Here is a 12316-nt window from a genome sequence, read left to right on the forward strand (position 1 = left end):
GAAAGCCCACAGCTGTATGTGAATTTTCAATGCCCTTCAGCTCTCTTGCCAAATATGTGACAAGAATACCCATTTTTTTATTTCTCTGATTGCTTTGCCAGCATGATTTTTGTGATGATTTCACTCAGTTTGGATACAATGTGAAGTACCTAGAATGAAGGTAAGGTGGGTTGGTTTGTTTGTTTTAAAGTTGTTTGGGTTTGTTTGTGTTTTGGGGTTTAGGTATTGGGGTTTTTTTGTGTGTCCAGTAAAACATTTTTAGTTACAGTGTTGTCTGTTTTTACTAGAACAAGTTGAAATCATCGCAGAAGGATAAAGTGCGTCAGTTTATGGTCTTCACACAATCTAGTGAAAAGACAGCAGTGAGTTGTCTGTCTCAAAATGACTGGAAGTTAGATGTTGCAACAGACAACTTTTTCCAAAATCCTGAACTTTATATACGAGAGAGTGTTAAAGGATCATTGGACAGAAAGAAGTTAGAACAACTATATAACAGATACAAAGGTGAGTACCCTGAATTTTAAGGCTTATTTCATAGTTGTATGTATGTATTCTTAATGACAATGTATCATTGCAGCTGTGCTCTTGTGCTTGAAATCTTAACTCTTTCAGCTTTGTTTTTTCTATTGCTAATAATGAAGTTAGAAGGGGAATATATGTAGGCTTCTGCTTCACAAGGATTACACATGATTGCTTTATGTGCTCTAAATATACATACATTTATACAGGATTAGGGGCTTGGAGCTGGAATTGTGTGTACAATGAATAACTGTAATGGTTAATGTGGATTTTAGGTGATTCTTCTGGGGAAAGCACATCACTCAGGACTGGATCCTGACAAAGTGACAGGTTGCATACCTTAATTTTTATTCACCTTGTGCTTATTATCAAATAGTTACAAACAAAGCAGAAAAGAAAACAAAGTTAGTTAGCCAGTGGTGAACTGATGGTATCCTACCACAAATAGTAAAGTGGATTCAGTATAGTAGAACAAATTTTGTGTTTTAGCACTTCAGAAAATCTAAAAATGAGTGCTGCATTTTCTGTATTTTTCATATGTGTGCATAATCCAAATACCATTTTCCTGAAGTCTTTGTTGGCTTAAGTTAGTAGATCTTTGTTAGTGCGCTTGAAATGTGAGCATCTCACTTCCAGACCAGATGGCTGACTTGGAATCGGTAATGGGGCAACGTAACTTTCCTCTTGTCCTCTTTGATTGAGCTTTCCATGTCCAATCTCATGCATGCTGGTGTTGCCAGAAAATGCATAAAACTAATGTTAACTTAGTTTATGGTCAGATTTGATTATTGTATCAGTACAGCTTGCAAATGGACACTGCAGAATTGTTTATAACGGTACACAGATCAGCAGTCTTGCCAAAGATGCCAATAATTAAGTGTGCTGGTGGGAAAGGACCAGTGTTCTCTGTATGGAATGAGTCACAGTGTCGTGCATATTATTAAGCAGAAAACAAATGTTTGTGATGCTTTTGTCTCTCAATGAAAGTAACATAAGCTTCATTGTATGGGAAGCTTTATTGTAGTAACTGCTTCAATTGTTAATATCAACCATTGAAAATACTAATTTAATTTTGCTTTTAAAATATTCACTTATAAGGCCTGATCCCCAAAATGTTGTCTTAAATGTTTACTTATCTTAAATGCAGTTACAGAATAAATTAGCTTTTTAAAAAATCTGTTTTTCTTGATACTTACTTTTGTATCCCAAAGATCCTCAAGATGAAAATAAAATTGGTATAGATGGTATACAGCAGTTTTGTGATGATTTAGCTCTTGACCCAGCCAGCATTACTGTACTCATCATTGCATGGAAATTCCGAGCTGCAACGCAGTGTGAATTTTCAAAGCTGGAATTCATGGATGGAATGACTGAGCTAGGGTAAGTGCGCAGCAAGTATTAGACATGGACAGTGTAACCCAGTGTCAGAACCTGGAACATACTGGAACAGCCCTGTTTTGGGAATTCACGATCTCATTGTCCTTTCTGACTTCAGAGACTTTTTGGAGTCTAGCAGCACTTGTCTGCCTCTCTAAAAATGCATCTGCTGTCTACGTGCTAGATGCTTAGTGACCGAAAAAAGAGCAGCAGCTTTGAGTGCTACTTGCCTTGGTTGTGTGTATCAGTTACTTGCCATAGAGCTGCTCAGGTAGGTAAAGCAAGGATGTCAGTCTGCACTCTAGAATATCTGAGGTTTCTTTGCCTTATGAAAATATAGTAGTCTTTATCACATTTTTCTAAAAATCTGTTGAATTATGGAATTTCGTGTATCAGCTAGAATGTGCAAATGGCAATGTAAAGAAATAACAAAGTAATGAAATTGTTGTATAGGTGCAGACTAATTAAAGGCTTCCTGATTTTTTTGATAATTGTATTGTATCCCACAGTTGTTTAAGTTATAACTCATACTTTATGGAAAAATGAGTAATACACCAATAAACATGCTTTTTAAAATGCAGATGTGACAGCATAGAAAAACTGAAGGCCCAAATTCCTAAAATGGAACAAGAATTAAAAGAGCCAGGAAGATTTAAGGATTTTTATCAGTTTACTTTCAACTTTGCAAAGAATCCGGGGCAGAAAGGTTTAGGTATGTATTCTTGATTGTAAATATTTGTTCATAAATATGGGAAATGACTGATTAAAGCAGTAAGTGAAAGTATTACTGTGATCCAGTGAGTCTGAAAGATAATCACCTTTGGGATAAAATACATCTGTCTGTTGTGAGAGATAGATGTCAATTTAAGGTGTTCAAATTGATAGAAATATCTGCATCATTACTATATACTGCTAAATTTTATGAGAGAAGGTTTATTTAACAAAGAGTGTATGCAATTCTCAGTAAGCACAATGGATTATGGCCTTATACTAAAGGCATAATTATACTACTTAGAATTTGCAGCACTGAACAGATTAATTGAATGTTCACTTTTAGGATAAATTTAAGCTGTAAAACTGATTTCCATGTAAGTACGCTTGTACAGTCTCTTGTATCACCAAAAATGCTTGCAGATGTCTTGGCAAGATAAAGTGGAATAGTACAAATAGATTTCTATATCCTGGGCTCGATGCCTGTTGTGCCATTGGTGACAGGTGCCTACCTACAGCCTTACAGCTTTTTTTTTTTTCCCCACCCCCCCTCAGTTCACTGATTTTTATTTTTTTTTTTCATTATTTCATAGCTTTTCTACTGATTTTGCTTTTCATTAGTGTAACAGGTGAAGTGGAAGAATCACTTATTAAAAAGAATGGCAGAACACCACAGTTCTGATGGAACTGAGTGAACAATCCATAGATCTGTCTATTCAGAAGAGCAAAAATGAGGGAACAAAATTCTTTGAAGCAGTAATGTTAACCAACCAGAATGCATATTAATTTATATATAGAGCAGTTCAGGTATTACCCATAACTAGTAGTATTTCATGACTCTTTAACTGCTAACTTCTTAACTGTTCTACTTTTGAGCAGAAATAAAATACGGAAAGGCTAGTAGGTTCTTGGCAGCTTGTGAATTTTTCTCAGTAATGAAAAAGCCTTAAACAGACAGTTACTGACCCGGTTTGCATTCACGTGCTGTGAAAAGATAAGCATTCTCTTTTCATTTTGTTGTCTTATATATGTAGACCAACTTCTGGCTTAAAATGAATATTGAAAAATAAGTAAATAAGCCAAATCTCCATGTCTTAGTTTTTACTCTCTGTCATTTTTAATATCTTTCTGTATTCTGGTTTTTGTTTTCAATTGAATTCTGAGTTTCTTTGTCTTTGAGGAAGCTAAAAGAGCACTGCTAAACTGTTTGAAAAAGCTTATGAGGATCAGAATGCTGCAAATAAATCAAAGAGCTGATTCTTATTTCTTGTTAAAAGGTGTATTATATTTTTTAGGCTGCTACAATGAGGAAAATACAGTAACTGAATTATGAGAAGATAGAAGTTAGGATATGGAGAGTGTCAGTGTAGAATCAGTTCTGCAGCATGAATGGTTGCAGGGTTTTGTTTTGGTTTTATGGTTACCATTTGTATGTTGGTTTTAATCTTTAAACATCTTCACACCACAAGGAGTATTTTTCAAAACCCTTGTAAGGTGGTAAAAGTGAAATGAGAAATTACAATGTTACCATAATTAAATGGTCATTTTTAATATTCTCAAAGTTTCAGAAAAACAGAACCATTTGATGTAGTACTTACCTTTTTATTTTCTTCTTCATATTTCTGAGGTATAAGGAAGACTTGCATTCTTTCTCTGAATTTTTTTCCCCCAATCCTATATAGAAATGAATCCTTTGAGTATCCCAGGTGGAACAGACTTCAGTAAAAATGATTTACCAGGAAGGCTAAGCCCTTTGCTTTATTTTTCATTCATATTAAAGCTTTACGCAAATTAAGTTCTCACAGTGACAAAGACAAATACAGTTTTTTCACATCCATATAGCATATACATAGTACAAGGTTGGTTTTTTTGGTTAGTGTTGTTTTGGGTTTTTTTGTCGATCTGGGTCTGCAAGTGATGTAGAACTGTGCTTAAAATCTGGATGCTTACCAGCCCTTTCGGTGCCAGTAAGTACACAGTTTCAGGCATGAATTTAACAATATGGCAGAATAATTCTGGAAACCCTGAAGCAAAAGAATACTGGGACAAATACAGTGCTGAAAAGTAAGTGCTCCTTGTTAGGCAATTAATTTTGGAGTGTCTAAATAACAGCTTGTAGGAACTTGCAAATTGATTTTAATGTATATTGGTCTCTAATCTTCCAAACATTGTGTAGTAGTTCAGGCATAGTTCTGCAAATGTGTTTCCTCTGCATAATTCCTTACTACCATGTAAGTACTGGTGTTGTCTTAAAAGTTCTTGTGATATTTGCGTATTACTTGAGAATACTTTCTGGCTGATACTCATCTCAAACATTGTTTGCATCTCTCTGGATAAAACTCAGAATGGAGCATATATTTTGAGGCTTTCATATTTGATCCATGAGGACTTTCCTGAGCAGTCGTTCACTTACGAAGATGTAGAATTACATCTTTCCAATTTTGTGGTTTCATAAAATTTCTTTTAAAACATGTAGTTTGTCCTAAGGCATTATATCTTTGTGCTTTATGTATTTGGACTCGCAATAATGAGTTTGAGGTTGCAGCATCCTGAGATCTGTTTTTTAAAGGCCTTTGCTTAGCCACAAAAATAATCTCAAAATTGTATAAGCATGTCGAAATGCACAGTTTGTTTATAGTGTTTGTTTATAAACTACTGTAAATATGATGGGATTTTGCATTTTTTCATGAGCCTAATGCATCACAAGTAAATAAAACTTAGTTTTATAATCTGTTTCCTTGAGAACCTGATAATCTTAACTTTGTATCTAATTTTAGAAAGATAGTAATTTCAGTTGAAAGCTGAAGTGCGTATTTTTGTATCTGAATCTTCTGTTAAAAAGGGATACCTAGTTTTTACACTTTTTTTAGTAAGTTCTCATTTTCACATATAGCTCATTTCCTGGGGAGTAGTGACTTCTGTTTAATTTGTCTCTGCTCTTGAAACTTACATTTTTTCAAAATGTACATTGCTTACACTTTTGTCTGAAATCACACTCCTTTTTAGCTTTGGAAAATCGTTTACGAATTTCATTCTTTACTTGGGTCAGGAAGCATTATAATGTGAATATGTTGTTTGAGAAGAACTTTCAATATCAAAGATACTAAACCGTTTGGGAACTCCTCCCATCACTGTCTATTTTCCCTCCAGCAATGCAGAGTTCATGCTTTGTTTTGTTTGCTGTTGATTTAATCTGTGAGATCCACCTCCCTGTTTTTTTTACATAGTTTCAGCATCTTGGGTTGTCAGGTTTTTTAGTTTTCCTGAGGTGCAGTTGATCATGTGCTTCTCTCTGCTCTCACGAGAGGATTGTTCATGGAAGACTGCAAAATATATAAAAGCTTTTGTTAAAAAAAAGTCACTCGACTAGGTAGCCTTTTGGAGTTACTGTATGTACTTGGTGATGGGTACTGAATTCAGTAAGATCACAGCAGCATTTTGTTACACAGTCAGAGATCCTTGTTAATGACTGGTAATGGAGATCACAGTAGGTAGATTTAGAATGCAGATACATAGGTTTCGTTTATCAGCTAACAAGTTGATGTATGCCACTAATAAGCAGTAAACGCATGTCAGTTTAGCCTTTGGCAAATACCAAGGAGGTCAGGGTTTTTTTCCTTACATGCTAGACTAACCAGTCTCTTTTTCTAACTGCTACACTGTAACAGCACCCGCTGCTGAGAGCAGCACGCAGTTGCCTGACTGGAAGTAGGCTGTTCTTGTTCCTGAACTGTGTCAGTTCCAAAAACCCCGACCCAACCAAAAAAGACCAACAACAAACCAATTAACCGTCAACCATCTGCTTGTACAGTACTTACTTTTTTCAAAAGGAAACACAATTGCAAAAATGAACACTTGACAAAAGCCACTTTACAAAACCAGCAGCTGTAACAAGGTTGCTCTAAAAGTGAAATGAAAAAAAATTATTTTTATGTAAATTTATTTTATATATGTTAAAAAAGATTAAAGATCTTACTACAAAATACTACAAATTTTCAAGTCAATAGCATTTCTAAAACAGAATATTTCACCAAGTTTTAACTAAAGAATTGTTAGATATCAAAAGGCATATGAAATATTCTTGTGTGTTTTGGATATGTTAGATATTAATATAGGCAATTTTTAGTTCTTCTGTATTCAAGTGATAGTATCAAAATCTAGAAAATACTTGTATAATGTTTTATTTATGGTTGCCTTTTTGTAAAGGATCCACGAGTATATTTGCATGATGAATCTTTTCACCTTTATGAATATATGGTTCATCTTAGCGTTTGATACCTGTGGAGATGATATATTTGAAATGTGTATCTCTAAGAGTAATATATTTTGATATTACAGATTTAGAAATGGCCATTGCCTACTGGAATTTAGTACTTAATGGAAGATTTAAATTTCTAGACTTGTGGAACAAATTTTTGTTGGTAAGTTTAAATCTTCACATAAACTGGACTGCAATATTTTTAAAACTTGGAAGATATGTTTAAATTACTGAGTAGAGGAAATAGACTATTTTGGCACAGATCCCAGATACTGCACTTTACATAGTGTGTACAAACAAAATACATTTTGGGGATATGGATGTGTTCAAGACAGTGAAAACAAGTGTGTATAAGGGGTTTTACTTTTTCTTTCTTTATTTTTTAAATATGAATTTTCCACTCCTCCAAACAGGAACATCATAAAAGATCAATTCCTAAGGATACCTGGAACCTTCTTCTAGACTTTAGTACAATGATAGCAGATGATATGTCTAACTATGATGAGGAAGGTAAACATTTCCATTTTCTTTCATTAACCTCTAACTGTGTTTTATGCTACATTTATTAATGTGTATCTGCTTTGGCACACCTGTCTAATAGCAGCATAATTAAAATATCACTGGTAATGTAACGTCTGCAGAGAGCTACTTTAATGCATGTTGTTATCATCTGTTTGTTACTGCAGGTTTAAAAAATGCTGTAACTTTCTTAGATCCATTTTCTTTTTTTCTTCTGTCTGAGCTCAGACACTAACTCGTATTGAGACAAACCTTGCTATTTCTTCATTTACAAAATGCAGATTTTCTGTCAGCACAGTTCTTGGCATCGTCGACTAAGTAACTGATTCATGGCCTGTGTGTTTCTTTGTAGGGTCTTCTGGCTATTGCATTTCTTATCTGAGAATATATTTTAAGTTTGATTGCTTCAGTTTATGTGAAGGCATGTAATAATATAGAAGTTAAGGTGGCAGCATACAGGGATTGCTAAAGCTGTTATTTTCTAGCATTTGCATTTCTTGTAAACTTTTGTATTGATCTTTCCTCTTCCAGTCAATCTGTAGCCAAAAACAGCTGATTACCCTCAGTCATTGATGGCAGATCAGTTCAGTGAGTGGAAGAAGCTCTGATATTTCCATAGCAGAGGGAGCAAGCTTCTGCAACTTTATTTCATAATTACAGACAGTTCTTATTCCCTTATCATTGAGCAAATGGGCTGCTGCCCATAATAAATGAATAGCTGAAAAAGTTCAAACCAACCCACATTTGTTTTTAACTTTCACATGACAGTCATGCACATAGCTGGGGACATATTTGGCTGCCTGTGATATGTAAAATACTGATATGCATTTTAATTACCTCTTGGTAAGAAATACAGAAGAGTAGTGTAGCACCAGCTTTGTAAGGCATTATACTCTTTCGCTGCCTGTCGGAGTCTGTTTCACTGGTTTCAGGTGTGGCTGAGCATGCCAACTCAAACAGATGAGCATTGCATTCATACATCGTACTGTGCTGCAGGAAATGCATGTTATGGTGTGCTGCCACTTACAGCATAGACTGCTTCATCCAGTGGTCATAGTTTTTTTTTTTTAAGCAATTGCTGCCATCCTGGAGGTCAAATATGAGTTGTAGTGCCAAACCCAGGACAGGTTTAAGCTAGAATTTTTGTCAGTTTTCTTTTTTTTTTTTTTGTCAGGAAGATGGTAGAAGTTTGACCATTGAAAGGGATGTGTATTAACTGGGTCTAAAGGAAGTAGAAATATTTAAGCAGGTCGCAGATTTTAAGCAAAAAAACCAAATTACAGTGGTTTTTTTCTGGAAACTGTACCTAGTTAAGACTGGAAAGTAAAGAACTTGTTTAGATCTGAAGCTTTAAAAATAAAGCTCTAATGGTGTGGTCTTTTTTTTCTTTTAGGGGCATGGCCAGTGCTTATTGATGACTTTGTGGAATTTGCACGCCCTCAAATTGCTGGGACAAAAAGTACGACAGTGTAGCACTAAAGGACCCTTCTAGAGTGTACATAGTCTGTACAAATACCTGAAATGGAAAATTGCACAGTCAATTTCTGCTGGCTGGACTGAACTGAAGATCAATCCTCACAATGTGGCTGAGGGTTGAGACAAACCTTTAAGGATACATCTTGGACCATATCATATTTCATTCTTCTTCTGGTGGTTTGGGCTTTTCTTCTAGTCTGGACCACTCTTGCCCATTAAAATTCCAACATTGTGGATTTCACAGATTTTTATTTTTTTTTTTTTTAATTTTTTTTTTTTGTGGGTTTTGTGTTGGTTGGTTTTTTTTTTTGTGTGTTCTTTTTTTTTTTTTTTTTTTTTTTTTAATTGGTGGACCATCCTAGTTTCATCTCCCATAAATCCTAGAAGCTTTATAATTATTTTGAGGTTTCTGGTTTCACATAAAGCACAATGCTGGTCATCATCAGACAACTGTTGTATGGCATCTGAATTATACAGATCAACATCAAAACAATTTTTGAAAGCATCCTTAAATATACACTTCGGGCTAGTTGCAAAGACTTATTGATAGCACTTCCTGTAAGAGTGATATATTTAAGTGTACTGGGTCCGATAACTTTTTTTTCTGTTCTGGAAAAGTACAGGTATTGTCTAAGTGAGTTTGAGTATCTGATAAAAAGAGTTACAGAAATAACCAAGAAAACCCAAGGTTGTTGATACTGGGGTATCTAGGTGCCTATCTGAATAGTTTGATTGTACATCAGCTGACTGTGAGAACAGTTGAAGTACGACACAACTACTGTGCACTTAAAGCACCCGTGTTCAATGTTATAGTCAGCCTTCAGTGAGCGTCATTGAGATAAGCTGTGTGCGTCCTGATAGAATCTAATATTCTCTAGGTTATTATCTAAGAAATCAGATTTCATTACAGTTTTGAAATGCTTACCTGTCTGTCAAAGAAAGGTTTTTCATTTCTGTGGAAATCTTAAAACTTGAATATACTGAATTTGTGTCTTAAATGTTTGCTACACAATACAGGATTTTAAATTGAGATGTGTAATTTTTATGGTTGAGGTATGATAAAACAAAGGCCCTGTTGTTACAAGAAGCTGGTGAGTTTGATGTGAATCTAGGTTTCAAATCCATTATCCTGAGAAGTAAGTTAACTCTTTATAACATAGAGGTACTGCCATTATGGATGACATCTTTTTTTTTTTGTTTGTTTAATTATTTTGATGAGTTTTCCTTAAATTGACATATCACTGTGGTTGCCAAATATAGAAATTGAGAGTAAAACTTTCCAAAGCAAGCACAGATCAGATAAATATAAAATACTACACTGGCTTTGTTTGCTTAAATTATTTTGCTGATCATCACTACTTCTTATTTTTTTACCACATTTAACTAAATCAAGTTCATTTTGTTCAAAACAGATTTTATCAGCTGCAATTCTTTATTTTTAATATTACAAGAATTTGAGAGCTGCTTTTGGCTAAACATGGTCTTTTACTCCTCACTTAGCTACTTGTGAAGATATGTAAGAAATACTGGTCTGTAAAACAAGCTGGAAAAGAACAGGCTCCAGGAGAAGATAGGCTGTCATTACGCGTAAGGATAGATAAGTTTAAGTCCATGCCCTAAACAGTCCCATGATAAGGCCAGAATTATATTTGAAGTTAGTAATTGGCACTTGCACTAAGCAGCAGAATGCTTTTATGCAGATGTTAAAAGATGAAAAAAAGACTATTAAACTGCTAAAAAACCGTATTTGTATTCTCTGAAGTTGAGCATAAGGCTGACTCCCCTTGCAGCAGTGCCCTTTTAAGAAAATCCAGTTGTGCGTTTATTTCAAGAATGCTGTTCCACAAAAACATTGCAAACATTCTCCAGCTACTGGAATTGGCTAGGCCAAAAATCATATGTTTTGCTGCTTTCAGTATTTCCTTTCTCAATTTCGTGTAAATATAAATGGGGACTTGAAATTATGGGGGGGAAGGGGGGGTGGGAGGGTGGAAAAGCTCTACAAGGTATCTATGCGTGCTGTTTCATGTCTTAAGGGTTTTGGTACAGTTTCAAATTGATTAGTTCAAGTATGCTGTGTTTGGAGAGAACTGACTTGCTTTTCATCCCAGTACAGACTTGTCCCTCAAAAAAGTCTGAGACTGGGTAGTGGCATAATGCCGTGGTGTTTTAAAGAATATTCCTTTTGAATGCAAGATCTTTTCAACAAAATAGTGTTGTCATCAGTTTGGTACTACATGCTTATAATTACTGTGTAATTATAAAGAGATACATAAAACTTTGTCTAATTATGTTGCAGAAAAGGGTTATTTGTGCTATGATGGCTTCTTAAAAGTTTTTCAAAACGAGTGACTGAAGTTGAAAGAAACATTAATTTAACAGGGTGTTGTTCTAAGGACAAAATGCCTGGTTACAGGGAATATTTTGCATTGAAATGTGCTCAATGTGGCCATGTGTTTGTGGTTTGTTTTTTGGGGGGGGTTTTTTTCCCCTTTCTATATTTGTGTGGGTTTTATTTTTTTGTTTTGGTTTCTTTTTTCTTTAAGAATGCAGCCAGTTGCTTACTTGGATTGCTTTAATTTGTAAGTGCTTACGTCTTCAATTTGATGATCTCCCCTTAAATGGATCAATTTAATTTTGCCAAATGTCAAGGGAAAAAAGGCAAACATCACGTTTGTAACCTGTTTTTATACATTAAATATGTACAAAATGAGAAGTGCCCTGATATAAAACACTTAATCTCGAGATTATATTTAGTAAAAAAACCCATCATTTACATATCTCTGTAAGTTCCAATGTAACTTCTTACAATCCCTCTCATTACCAACAGAGGCAATAAAGCTCCAGTGAAATTGCCATGGTGAAGTCTTCTCATGCATTGTTTCAGTGTATTATTTGTAAGACTTGACTTATTTTTAGAATGTGCTTTTAAGCAGGGGGAAAAAGAAGCATGGCATACTCTTCTGCATAAAATACACATTACTGGCAAGTCTTTTGTGTTGGGGGTGGGGTGGTGTTTTCTAAGAACTGCTGCTACCCCTTGCCTGCTGCTTATTCTAAATGTTTGCAAGTACAAAATGGAGCTGATCTTTGATCTTGTCCAGCCATGCTGCACTGACATCACCTAGCATGTGAAGGAGGACACCACACACAGTGCATATGTTTAAATATGATTGAAGACTACCATACATAAGTGACTTTTTTTATTGATCAACCTGTTACTTATTATGACTTGCCTCAAAACTGTTTTACATTGAAATCCGTACTGAGAAATCCTTATTTAAGAAAGATATACTTTTTTAAGAATGCATTTAATAAAATATGTCATTCACACTTTATTTAAATAATGTTGCCAGAAGTCTCTGTAGATTTTATTTGAGTACAGTACACTGCCTATGTTTGGGTTTTAAACCTGTGGTGACATTCAGGTCTCTGAGCTCTCAAAGAGTAGACTTG

General features: G+C 34.9%; 1 protein-coding gene across 1 annotated transcript; it reads left to right on the forward strand.

The window, feature by feature from the left end:
* The first annotated feature begins 293 nt into the window (after window positions 1–293).
* On the forward strand, window positions 294–9071 carry DCUN1D1 (DCN1, defective in cullin neddylation 1, domain containing 1). Its single transcript, XM_010009696.1, has 6 exons — window positions 294–504; window positions 1731–1899; window positions 2478–2608; window positions 6946–7028; window positions 7279–7375; window positions 8778–9071. The coding sequence occupies exons 1-6, from the start codon at window positions 330–332 to the stop codon at window positions 8855–8857; spliced, it is 735 nt and encodes a 244-aa protein (XP_010007998.1). The 5' UTR covers window positions 294–329; the 3' UTR covers window positions 8858–9071.
* Window positions 9072–12316: the final 3245 nt, after the last annotated feature.

The sequence above is a fragment of the Nestor notabilis genome, unplaced genomic scaffold (genome assembly GCF_000696875.1).
Source record: "Nestor notabilis isolate BGI_N333 unplaced genomic scaffold, ASM69687v1 scaffold33802, whole genome shotgun sequence".
NCBI classification, from domain to species: Eukaryota; Metazoa; Chordata; class Aves; order Psittaciformes; family Psittacidae; genus Nestor; species Nestor notabilis.

What these genes read in the sequence shown, in the direction of transcription:
- DCUN1D1 (XM_010009696.1), top strand. Translation starts at nt 330, where the DNA reads ATGGTCTTCACACAATCTAGTGAAAAGACAGCAGTGAGTTGTCTGTCT. An exon ending in ACTATATAACAGATACAAAG is followed by an intron (nt 505 to 1,730) that starts GTGAGTACCCTG and finishes TGTATCCCAAAG; the next exon opens with ATCCTCAAGATGAAAATAAA. An exon ending in TGTGGAACAAATTTTTGTTG is followed by an intron (nt 7,029 to 7,278) that starts GTAAGTTTAAAT and finishes TCCTCCAAACAG; the next exon opens with GAACATCATAAAAGATCAAT.